The sequence below is a fragment of the Phyllostomus discolor genome, chromosome 1, assembly GCF_004126475.2.
Source record: "Phyllostomus discolor isolate MPI-MPIP mPhyDis1 chromosome 1, mPhyDis1.pri.v3, whole genome shotgun sequence".
NCBI lineage: Eukaryota > Metazoa > Chordata > Mammalia > Chiroptera > Phyllostomidae > Phyllostomus > Phyllostomus discolor.
The window spans coordinates 51,551,077-51,563,126 of NC_040903.2; the positions used below are offsets into that span (position 1 = coordinate 51,551,077).

Sequence of the window (12,050 nt, forward strand, 5' to 3'; positions counted from 1 at the left end):
TTTACTTTAAATAAATTTAGCTACAGATAAAAGTAAAAGGAAAAAAAGCAAACATACACCTAATTTAAAATGTGTGAAAACAAACAAAAAACCTTCCCACCTTCCCCAGAAACAAGAGGTTTCTCTCATTCTCACCTGCAAAGTCTCCTAATCAAATCCTCTGGTCGTCTTGTTATTTTTCTGGGAAAATCCATTTTTTCAATTCCTTTGAGAATCAAATTGTAGGTCATCATTTGGTCAATCCCAGAAAAGGGTGGGCTAGGGAAAAAACAGAACAGAATGCTGGGACCAGGGTCTGAGACACATTTATAACTAAGTTTGTGCTTTCCTTTCTCCCTCCTTCCCTCCCTCCCTTCCTTCCTCCTTCCCTCCCTCCCTCCCTAACTCTTCCCCCTCTCTCATTAGTTGTTTCATGACAAATCTGGAGACATGGCAGAAAAATCATTTCATTAATTTCACATCACTTAACAATTTACACACATACATATTTACACATACAAGTCATTTGTCAGATGGTGATAATTACTAAAAAGAAAAATAAAGGGAGGGACAGAAAATGACAGAGAGGTGCAATTTTTTTTAGACAGAATAGAAACAAGAAGCCTCTCTCAAGTTGACAGTGGGGCAGAAGTAAGAATGAAGACAAGGAGTGAATGACCATCTGTGGTCAGAGGACTCTAAGACAGCAAGTATAAAGGCCATGAGTCAGGAAAACCTGGAGCAATGAGGATGACATTGTTGCTAGTGGAGTGAGCAAGCAGGAGAAAGGGATGTAAGGGATGGTCACAATATTTTACAGATCTAGTGGGCTATGGTAAGGACCTGGGAATATGCTTTGAGTCAAATGATCTGATTTCCGGCAGCCAGAGTAAGCAGAAACTCTGATGGTGACAGCCATGGATGAAGAAAGGCCTGGTAGCCCAGATTGGGACAGTAGTAGTGAAGATGGTGGGATGTGGCTGGATTCTGGATTTATTTAGACAGTTAAACCAACAGGATTCACTGATGAGGTGAATGTGGTGTATGGCAGATAGAATTTAAGAATGATGATCAAGTCTTTTGACCTACAGAATGGAGCTAACATTGACTAAGAGAAGACTAGTGTAGGGAGGGGGTTTAGGAGTGCAGAGCAGGTTATGAGGAATCAAGAGTTATGTTCAGAACGTGAAATAGAGATGCTAAGCAGGCAGTTGAATTTATGAGTCTCACAATTGTGGAAGAGGTTAGGGCTGGAGGTATGACTCTGAGGAGTCATCAGACAGGATTTATGACCATGGAACTTGATGATATCACCCAGGGAGTGAGTAGATGGAACAGAGATCAGGAACTGAAGTAGCCCAATAATGAGAGGTCAGAATGATAAGAAGGACTTAGCAATCAAGACTGAGATGGAGCCAGCAGTGTGGGAAAACGAACGGGGAAAGGAAAGTCCTGTGAAGAGGATATTTTAAGAAAAATGTTGCTAAGATGAGTAAGTAAGCACTGGGAGTTAATTTAAATAATATTTTAATGAATATACTTTGCTTTTATAAACACTTTAATATCTATTTTCTTATGTCCTTTAACATTTGAAAAATAAAGATGATTTTCATTAACTATTCTCTGTTCCTTGGTCATGCTTGAGACCTTTTTGATATTGAGAATCCCTATCCTTGGTAATAAACTTGTAATAAGGTCAGTGCACTAACTGTTAAATAACCTGTGTTTTGCTTGTGAAGAAAAAGAGGTAGAAAACAAAAATATTGCTATAATATTTTCAACTCTTTTATATATTTACAAATATATTATGTTTTGGTTTGGTTTTATTTTTTAATTATTTTCTCATTTTCATTTACTTCCTGACTCTAGAATTCAGGGCATTTAAAAAAGATGAAGGAAATAGACATACAAGTCCAGGAAGCACAGAGAATCCCAAACAAGAGAAACCAAAAGAGGACCACACCAAGGCACATCATAATTAAAACACCAAAAGTTAAAGACAAAGACAGAATCTTAAAAGCAGCAAGAGAAAAGCAGGTATTTACCTACAAAAGAGTTTCCATAAGACTGTCAGCTGACTTCTCCAAAGAAATTTTGTAGGCTAGAATTGAGTGGCAAGAAGTACTCAAAGTGATGAAAAGCAAGGACCTACAACCCAGATCACTCTATCTAGCAAAGCTGTCATTTAGAATGGAAGGGCAGATAAAGTGCTTCCCAGACAAGGAAAAGCTAAAGGAGTTAATCATCACCAAGCCATTATTATATAAAATGTTAATGGGACTTATTTAAGGAAAAGAATATCAAAACTATGAACATTAAAATTATAATAGATTCACAACTATAAACAACTAAATCTAAAAAACAAATAAGCCAACAAGCAGACAGAAACAGAATCATAGATATAGAAATCATTTTAAGGGTTATCAGTTAGAAGGGGGTGGGGGATAATGAAGAAAAAAGTACAGAAATTAAGAAGTATAAATTGATAGGTACAGAATAGGCAGGGGGATGTTAAGAACAGTACAGGAAATGGAGAAGCCAAAGAACTTAGAGTTATGATCCATGGACCTGAACAATGGTGGGGGGATTGCTTGAGGGAGTGAGGGGTGGAAGGGAGTGAAGGGGAAAAATTGGGAAACTGTAACAGCATGTTCAATAAAATATATCTAAAAAATAAAAATAACTTTTCTTGTGCCCTGCCCTGAAAACCTTTACAAAAACAATTTTTCAACTTTTTTCATGACACCTCAAACCACCTTAGTAACTCCAAGATAGTTTTTTTAAATTTATTTGCCTTTCCTTATTCCCTCATTTTATTTCCCTACACCTTTAATAATTATCCCAGCTAGTGAAAATGGAAATGTTTATTCTCCAGTTACCTACAGAAACCATCATGTATCTCTTAGAAATACAGCAAACAAAATTTTTCAAGGATGAGAACACAAATTCACGAAGTAGAATTCCTTGTCACCAGACCTTAAGCAACTTTCTCTCTGAATGACAATCTGGATGTTTTTCTCTTCTTTCCTTCAAAATCTTAAGCAATGAATATTTGAGATTGATTACAGATAATATAAAACAATCCTTCACATCTGTTTGCACGTTGACAAGGATGTAGAATGTAGCCACAGGTAACCTAACACTGAAATTCGTGTAGTGTAAAAAGTTCAAGGAGATTCTGAGTGTTAAGTATGGGTTGAGACTTGAATTCCCATAAATGGGCTCATTCCAGTATTTTCTTATGCCATTCCATTACGCAAATCCTCCCTGAAATTAAGACTGAGAACACTTGGTTATAAAGGTTTATGAGGATGATCAAATCAGTTAATGAAAAGTGGAGGCACAAAACTGGGAGGAGAACTGATCAGAATCCAGTGGCCATGTCCAAGTGTGGTACTGCCTGACAAGTATGCAGGGAAAATGCAGCACATTCAGAGCTAGCAGACCTGGGATCAAATCCCCAATCTTAGGCAGGTAGCTCACTGCCCTGGTACTCTAATCTATGACATTTAAATTACAGAATAATAATAAATATTTAAATTATGAAAAATAATAAAAATTCCTGTTTTTTATTTCTACCCAAGTTTGTGAAAACTAACCCAGATAATATACCTGTAAGTGCTCTGTAAACGGTAAGATGCTTTACAAATATGAGTTAATATTACATATAGCTTACATCTGTATGTGGGTGCGTGTGCATGCATATAAATATGTATGTGCATGCATGTTGAATATTTGGAATCTTGGATTCATTAATGTAGCCCTTTAATTTCTTTAGGAATGGCAATTCAATTCTGACTGCTAAAACCCCTGCTGTGTCATCTCTCTGTTAATTAGCACCTCCAGAAAGCAGTTGACAAGGGAAATAGAGTTTAATTCCAGCAATGTTGCTTTCTCTTAGCATTTCTGATTAATGATTTCTAGGGAAGATAAAAGAACATAGCTAAATTTAGTTTAATTGATCAATGAATTTAACTGAAACATGATTTTCTCAATTATATATATATATATATATATATATATATTCTCTCTCTCTCTCCTTCTCCATATATATATGGAGAAACAATAACATAGCCTATAATTTCAATTCTTTTTCTTATTCTTATGCTGGATTCTCAAAACCTACACATTCTTAATATGGTATTGTTACAGGGCGCAGCCAAGAGGGGGGATCCCAAATAGGCATTTGAAATGGGGTCCAGAACTCAAGGTATCCAGGAGATTTTAAGGTGTCTTCACCCCTTCCCCCACAGGTGTGAGTTGGGAGAAGGGGCATACAGAGCAAGAACATGCAGGGCAGCTTTGCAGCTAATCCATGATGTGGTCATTTAACATACCTATAGCCTTTGGCTGGTTGCTTAAATATGCTAAATAGCTATGGCAGGCTCAAGGCCAGGGGGATGGAAAGGGATCTCCCCCCAAGATGGGACTGGGGGGCAGGTCCCTTGAGTTACAGCGCCTGTGTGGGAGCTTGGAGAAGATTGGCTCCAGGACATGGGGTCACACCTGCCCAGACCCACGATGGCAACCAGAAAAGCTGGAGAAGACAGCAGATTGAGGGCAAGTGTGCCCGAGTGTAGGAGGAGTCGGAAATGGGGCTGCAGAAGAAGATTGGCATGGGGGATTTAAACCCAGACATGGCAGCCATTGGGGGATAACCACACGGCCTGGACAGAGTGGGGACTCTCCCTTCCCGCAGCCCTGAGAGAGAGAACCACACGGCTCTGGTAGAGTGGAGACTCCCGTGGCCCTGGGAGAGAGGACCACATGCCTTTGCCAGAGTGGGGACCCCCACAGCTTTAGAAGGGGGAACCACCACCTGGTTTTAGCAGAGATCCCGGCGACTCAGCTGAGGGTGCTGGGAACCCAGGGAGGTCTCCCAGTCGAGATGGAGTACTGACTGGGAAGAACCAGAGGACTGCCTGAGCCGTGGGCTTCTATTTCCTTTCCTGAGATACGGTACTCTGGACTGGGCAAAGGGGGAAGGAAGGAAGGACTGTGTCTGTTTGTGGGTCTTTTAAGGGACTTTAGGATTTTTTGATAAAGACATTAGGTCACTACTTTAAGTTTGTATAGCATTAAATAAACATTTCCATTCCTTTTCATGAGTCTCTGGCATTGAGAGACGTCTTTCCTCGGGTGGCAGACATGATGGACCTGGGGGCTTTTTTTTCAATAATAGTATATCGTCCCAGGCCCCCCTTGTTTGTTCTGTAACAGTATCTATAATAATAGACCTTGCCATTTTAGGTAAACCATAGAGTTCTTTACTCCTTTATTTTACCCTCCTGAGTCTTTTCTCTACATTATAAAGTAGCAAGAATACCATATGTAAAATGATGTAGAGAGGAAAAGTCATCCCATTAAACTTTAAATTATATACATATAATTTCTATCATTAGTTACTTATTTTTGCACTTCTCTGAAGAAGAGGCTGAACACAACATGAAGGACTTACTTGCCCGTTAGGAGCTCATAAACTAGGATTCCCAGGGACCAAAAATCCACACTGAAGTCATGGCCTTTGTTGAGAATGACTTCTGGAGCTACATACTCTGGGGTCCCACAGAATGTCCACGTTTTCTGTCCAGATCCTATTTTCTTAGCAAATCCAAAGTCAACCTGGAAAACAATGTCAAAAAATTTTCAGACACAATAAAACTCATGTTCCTTTTTAATAGTCCCCCTAACTTCTCCAGTTTTCTTTCTACACTTTCACCCTTCCTTCACACACCACACACACACCCTCTTGTTTATTCTTTTACAGGGCCCAGCATAAATCTAATAACACTGGAGAAAGTTCTGTGAACAAACTTCTATACCCACAGCCCTTAGAGGAATGCTTTGGCAAGGGAAGAACAGAAAAACACACGTGAAGCATCTCAGGGCCAGAGGGACGAACATAATTTTCAAATCAATGGTGGTGCTCATTGGGAAGAGAACAGAAGGGTGAAATAATGGACTTAAAAGCTCCATCACAGAAGAAAAAACAATAACATAATTGAGAGTTTGGGAAAGGACTATTGTTGAGAAGAAGAGACATTTAAAATTCTTTACAGTCTCTCTTTTTTTAAGATTTTATTTACTTATTTTTAAAGAAGGAAAGGGAGGAAGAAAGAGGGAGAGAAACAACAATGTGTGGTTGCCTCTCAAGTGCCCCCCACCAGGGACCTGGCCTGCAACCCAGGCATGTACCCTGACTGGGAATCAAACCATGACCCTTTGGTTCCCAAGCCAGCACTCAATCCACTAAGCCTCACCAGCCAGCGCTCTACAGTCTTTGCTACCCTCCTCTGTCCTTTCAGAATAGGCCACTCCACTTTTCTGAGACTCTATTCAGTGAACTCTGTGCACAGAATAGAGACAGGAAAGAAGGTTGGAGCAACAGAAGACCCACACACTGAATTGAGGCAGTATATATGACTTACTGACACCCTGCTCTGCAAAACAAACAGTTAATTTCCTTCCATGGGGGGTTATTTAGCACATACTTTTTATCTCCAATACCTACTGATATTATTAATAAAATGCTCTCCACCTCCCTGAAGTAAACAGACACACAAATTATACCTGGGTTTCAACATGCACATTTTAAGAGCTTCATTACCCACACTCTCTCAATAGTATGGTAATGATCTTGGCTAAACCCCTAAATAAGTAAGATTAGCATATCAAAATAGGACCTTACCTAGGAAAGTATGTGTTAGTGAACTATAAAATTCATCCTTCATTTATTTATTCAAATGCTAAAAATACTCACTTTTACCTTAAGTAAACCTTTTAGACATTTAAGTTTTTACTAATGCTTTTTAGTATTTATCACACAACAGCAACAATTTCCTTCTTAGAAAAAGGGAATTGAAACAACCTAATTTGAAGTGGGATTTTATTGCTTTCTTTTACCTACATAGAATGATTTACAAGGATTAGAATAGATAGCTGGGGATATTATGAAATTAAAATCTATAACCAGTTGAGATTGGAGTATCTGCTTATTCCTCAGAGAAAGAACCATTATGAAAATCCTAGCTAATTTTACAAAGACTAAAATTTAAGAGACAAGAAAGCAATGCTTATAATTGCATTTTTAATGCATGTGTATGTAGAAATATATTTTGTTATAACAGCTTTTCACTCATTTTTTCATTGCATTTTTTTCCTTTTAAGAATGATTGTAAATTTATTAGATGTTTAGGAGAGTTCTTCTAGTTCTAAAAGTTGTAAATTTTAATTTGAATAGCTGGAGTTTTCTTGTAATATTTGCATATACAAGAGACAACCAATCGATGTTTCTTTCTTTCTCTCTGTTCCTTCCCCATCTCTAAAAAATCAATAGGCATGTCCTCAGGGAAGGATTAAGGGGAAAAAAGAGGTGGTGGCCCAAAGAGGTGGCAATAATTTTAAGATTCATGAAAAGTTACTACTTCCTTATCGCCTTTGATTTTATCAACCTTGGTCTAATCTATTTGGTCAGAGGAGATTGATGCTCAGACCTACCCAGTCATGTGCCTAATATGCCCAGATATTCTGATGGCAAATTCTATATATTTTCTATAAAAATTCACACTGCCTCTGTGTTGTACCACCATGGCTAGCACCACAAAGCCTGTCCTTTTTTTTAACCCTATCCCTTCTAGGGAACAGAAATATAAGCTCTTTCCTTTATTTATTCAGCAAACATTTATTGAACACCACTAGGTACCAAGCACCAGGATAGAGACCAAACCCCAGTTCTCTTTGAACTTATATTTAAGAGAAAGAGAACAGGCATAAAAAATCTACCATACATACTAATGTCAGATGGTGACATACAGTATGAAAAAACATACAGCAGAATTAGCTACAGAAAGCGATCTGAACTGTACTTTATTTAAACAGGATGATCAGGAAAAACTTCTCTGAGGAGGTAGCATTTGAGGACATTTAAGCAGAGGTCTGAGTAAGCTAAGAGAGCTCAGTAAACATCTGAGCAAGAGTGCTTCTGTCAGAGGAAGAGCTAGCACATAGCCCCTGGCCTTTGAGAACATGCATGGCAAGTTCAACACAGACAAGAAGGCCAGTGTGGCTGGGCCATAGGTAGTAATCTGGTAAACCACAGAAAGAATTTTAGATTTTTTTTTTCTAAGAGGCCATTAGAGGATTAAGTGAAGGGTTATGCATGGCCTGACTAATGTTTTTTTAAAGGGATATTCTAGAAGACAAGAAAATACATATCCCTTTTAAAAGTTCTACTAGTAAACTGAGCTTTCAAGAATCTCTGGAGAAGCTGCACATAGGTTTTTTTTTTTCTCCATTAAATCCCCACTAAGTATCCAAAGATTTGAATAAACCAGAAGGTTTTAAGTTGTTTCTAAATCTGTAGTGGTGAGGGCATCATTCTGTAATAGAAAAATTAGCACTGTGGCTTACAGGAGCTGGGGTCCAGTAAGTGTTAGCTTTTTCCGAGAAGTTTCTCTCTGGGTCAGTAAATTTGTCAGATATTGGTTTTCTTGGTCACATAAAAAATGGAATCAAAATGACCAGTCTAATTAAGCCAGATGATTCAGAGAGGCATACCATTCCAAAAAAATATTTGCATGGCATTTTTAGGACACTTACTTTGCCCAAGTCTAGACAAGGCTAAAAGGGAATCTGTTTATCTTGTCTGCCAACAGGCAACAGTGGATGGCTTCCCCTGGATGGAAGTGAGAGTGAGGGCAGTTAAGGTATGGGATGGGTGAATCTCTTATGATTCTTCATGGGGGCATGGTGACTAACCTGAAATACTTGGGAGTGTTTAGTAGGAAGTGGGAAAGATGCAGAGGAACTTTGCATACACATGAACAAACTGAAAAAAATCATTAGAAGCTCATCATTATGAAAAAATCATTAAAGGTGTATATATTACCCCCTCTTTTTTCCCCTTAGTTCTCACTTGATGACATGCTTATTGATTTTTTATAGAGAGGAGAAAGAAGGGAGAAACACAGAGAGGGAAGGAGCAATGTGAGAGAGAAATATCGATTGGTTGCCTCATACATATGCCTTGATCAGGGATCAAACCCACAATCTAGGTATGTGCCCTGACCAGGGATCAAAACTGCAACCTTTTGGTGTAGGGGGTGATGCTCAACCAACTGAGCCACTTGGCCAGGGCTATACCACCACTTCCTTGAGCAGGGTTTACAGAACTATTTCCTTTCTCCTATAAGGCTCTTCAGCACTGTTTATATTCCACAATTCCATCCCTTATGGCAGTATGGTCTAGTTGTATGATGCTCTCCTTCCTTGAGAACAGGCATTATATCTTACTCACTTTGTACCCCCTCTAGCATTTGTAACACAGCAGATGTTCAACACATGTTTGGTGAAAAAAATCTGAATAGATTACTATTAATATCAGTTTTAATAAGATATCTGTAATCTTTAAAACAGCTTTATAATTTGTGAGCTAGGAACTATTATCCTAATGTTAAAAATGAGAACATTAAAATTTAGGAAGGTCATGGATGTTTGAGGTGACACTTGAACCAGGTTCCAAAAGGAACATTCCCATAATAAGTAAATTGATAAGGAAGTAGAGACTATTTAAGGGAAAAGAAGCAGCATATGTTAAGTACATTGGTGGGAAATGCTTAATTTAATAAGCTTTTATCATTTAATAAGAACAGCTAATAGTGGTCTGGAAAAAGAATATAGATAGAGCCAATGACTACTTTCATTTTTAAGTAAGGAAATCCTTGTAACAGATAAATACTGGGACACATATGCAAGTTATAAAGCATGAGAATAAAAACTCCCCTGCACTCCCCTCCGACTAAAAAATTAGAACAGAACCGACATGGAAGCCCTTTGTGCTCCTCCCATAGTGTCCCCCTGCCCGATGCCACGGGGTCCTACCCTGAGTTTTGGGTTTATCATTTGCTTGTATTCCTTTCCAATTTTACCACAAATCTGATACCCTTAAATAATACATAGTTCTCATTTTTAAAATGTTTAGATAAATCTTTTATCTATTCTTGATCAAATTGCCTCTTTTCACTTAAAATCATATCTGTGAATTTAATCCATATTGCAGTACATGTATTTTCACTCTGCATCAGATACCATTGAGTTGACACACTATGATTATTTTTTCCACTTCACTATTGTCAGACATTCAAATTCTATCTAATGGTGTGCACTATTACAAACATGCTTCTATTAGCCTCATTTTGCATGTTATCTAGTGGACATGTGTAACATAGTAAAATTGCTGAGTTAAAGATGTGGTATCTTCAACTTTACTACATATTGTCAAATGCGTTGGGTGGGCAAGAGTAGGTTTACAGTTGTGAGTATGTGAGACACAGAGTTTATTCTTGTATTATTTATTAATTATTGTATTATTTTCCATACAAACAACTGTAAAGCAACTTTTGCCCCACCCAGCTGTTTCCATTTCTCTAAGTTCTATTATTTAGTGGTATCAACTTCTATTTTTTAGCTTCTGTAAGTATTAAATCACTGTGGTTTTAATTACATTCCCTCCCTCATTAATTAGTTTTAGCTATCGCATTATAATTAGTTCTAATATTACAGGTCCTCCTATCCCACGCCTTTGAAACTGTCTTGGCAATTCTTTGCTCTTGGTCATTCCACGTAAACTTTAGAATTGGGATATTGAGTCTTCCCATTTTTAAACCCAGTACATCTTTCTCAGTTAGGGTAACACTAGCTACTACAACACACACATCCAAGAAAGTATAAAAGCTTTAAGCTCTACATTAATTTTCTTCTTCCTCACATAATGGGTTTTCCTGAGAAGCAGGGACCTCTGCTCCAAACAGTGGGCCAGGGAATGCAGGCTCCTTCCATCTCATGGCTCTGCCAACTTCAAATCTGGTCTTTTTTGGCCACAAGCCAGAAAGTCTGTGTAGAGATCAGCAGCCCGGGCCTGAGCGTGGTGCACAAAAGTCAGCTCCCATGTCACCAGCTAGAACTGAGCCACATGCCACAACCAGCACAAAGAAGGCTGGGGTGTGCTGTCTAGCACTGAGCCCAGGAGAAAAGAGAATGAGCCTATTAATTTACATCTTTTTATTTTATTTTATTTTAATTGTTGTTGCAGTACAATTTTCTATCTTTGACTCCCATCTCAGCCCACCCACCCCAAGTTTTTTTATCCATGTGTCCTTTATACTTGTTCCTGTAAACCTTTTCCCTTTTCCCCTGAAATTCCCTCTCCTCTCCCCTCTGAACACTGTCAGCCTGTCCTCTATTTCAGTGTCTTTGGTTATATTTTGCTTGTTTCTTTATTTTGTTGTTTAGGTTCCTGTTAAAGGTGAGATCATTTAATGTCTTTCTATAAATGTGTATAAGTTTCTCAAAACTCTTTATTTTTGCTAGATTTATTTCTAGATACCTTATATATTTACTTATATATTATATTCTTCTGCATTTTGTAAATGGTATATGAAAACTGTTTATCAATTACATTCCTGGTATTTAAAAATACTACACTGAGGTCTTGTGTTATTCATCTTACATCCAACACCCACACTAAACTCTCTACTTGATTTTAGTAATTTGTTGTTAGATTCTGGATTTCTATAGAATTAATCATATCACATGGGGAAATATATTTTGTTACTTACTTTCTAATCTTTTGATTTTATTCATATCTTACTGCACTGGGTAGAATCTCTGGTAAAATATTGAATACAAGTGCTTATCCCACTGACTTTTAAGAGCATACTTCTAATGTTTTGTTATGTAAAGTGTTTGCTCTAAATTTTTGTCAGGCATCTCTCATTAGGTTAATAAAATTTATTTATATTCTTAGTTTGCTAAGAGATTTTTATCCTAACTAAATGCAAAAGTGTGTGAAAAATTCTCCTGTATCTATTGAGGTGATTAAATAATCATTTATTTTTTAATCTATTAAGTCAGTGACTTATTTTATTGGGATTTTTTCCAATTTCAAGGATTTTGTTTTATTTTTTTATTGTTGTTCAAGTACAGTGGTCTCCATCCCCCCCCACCATTCTCCGTTGCCCCACTGACCCCTACCTTCCACCCTCAATCCTACTCCCCTTTGGTTTGTCCGTGGG

At 37.8% G+C, this 12,050-nt stretch overlaps 1 protein-coding gene across 3 annotated transcripts in view; it reads right to left on the minus strand.

Annotated features, from left to right (window-relative positions):
* The window catches only part of PRKG2 (protein kinase cGMP-dependent 2), an 89,264-nt gene that overhangs the window by 12,833 nt on the left and 64,381 nt on the right, over nucleotides 1-12,050 (minus strand). For all 3 annotated transcript variants that reach the window (XM_028508250.2, XM_028508251.2, XM_036022573.1), the window contains 2 exons: nucleotides 5,438-5,601; nucleotides 136-258 (listed from right to left, as the gene is read on the minus strand). In XM_028508250.2, the coding sequence (XP_028364051.1) occupies nucleotides 136-258; nucleotides 5,438-5,601 (287 nt within the window). The remainder of the gene's footprint in view (nucleotides 1-135; nucleotides 259-5,437; nucleotides 5,602-12,050) is intronic.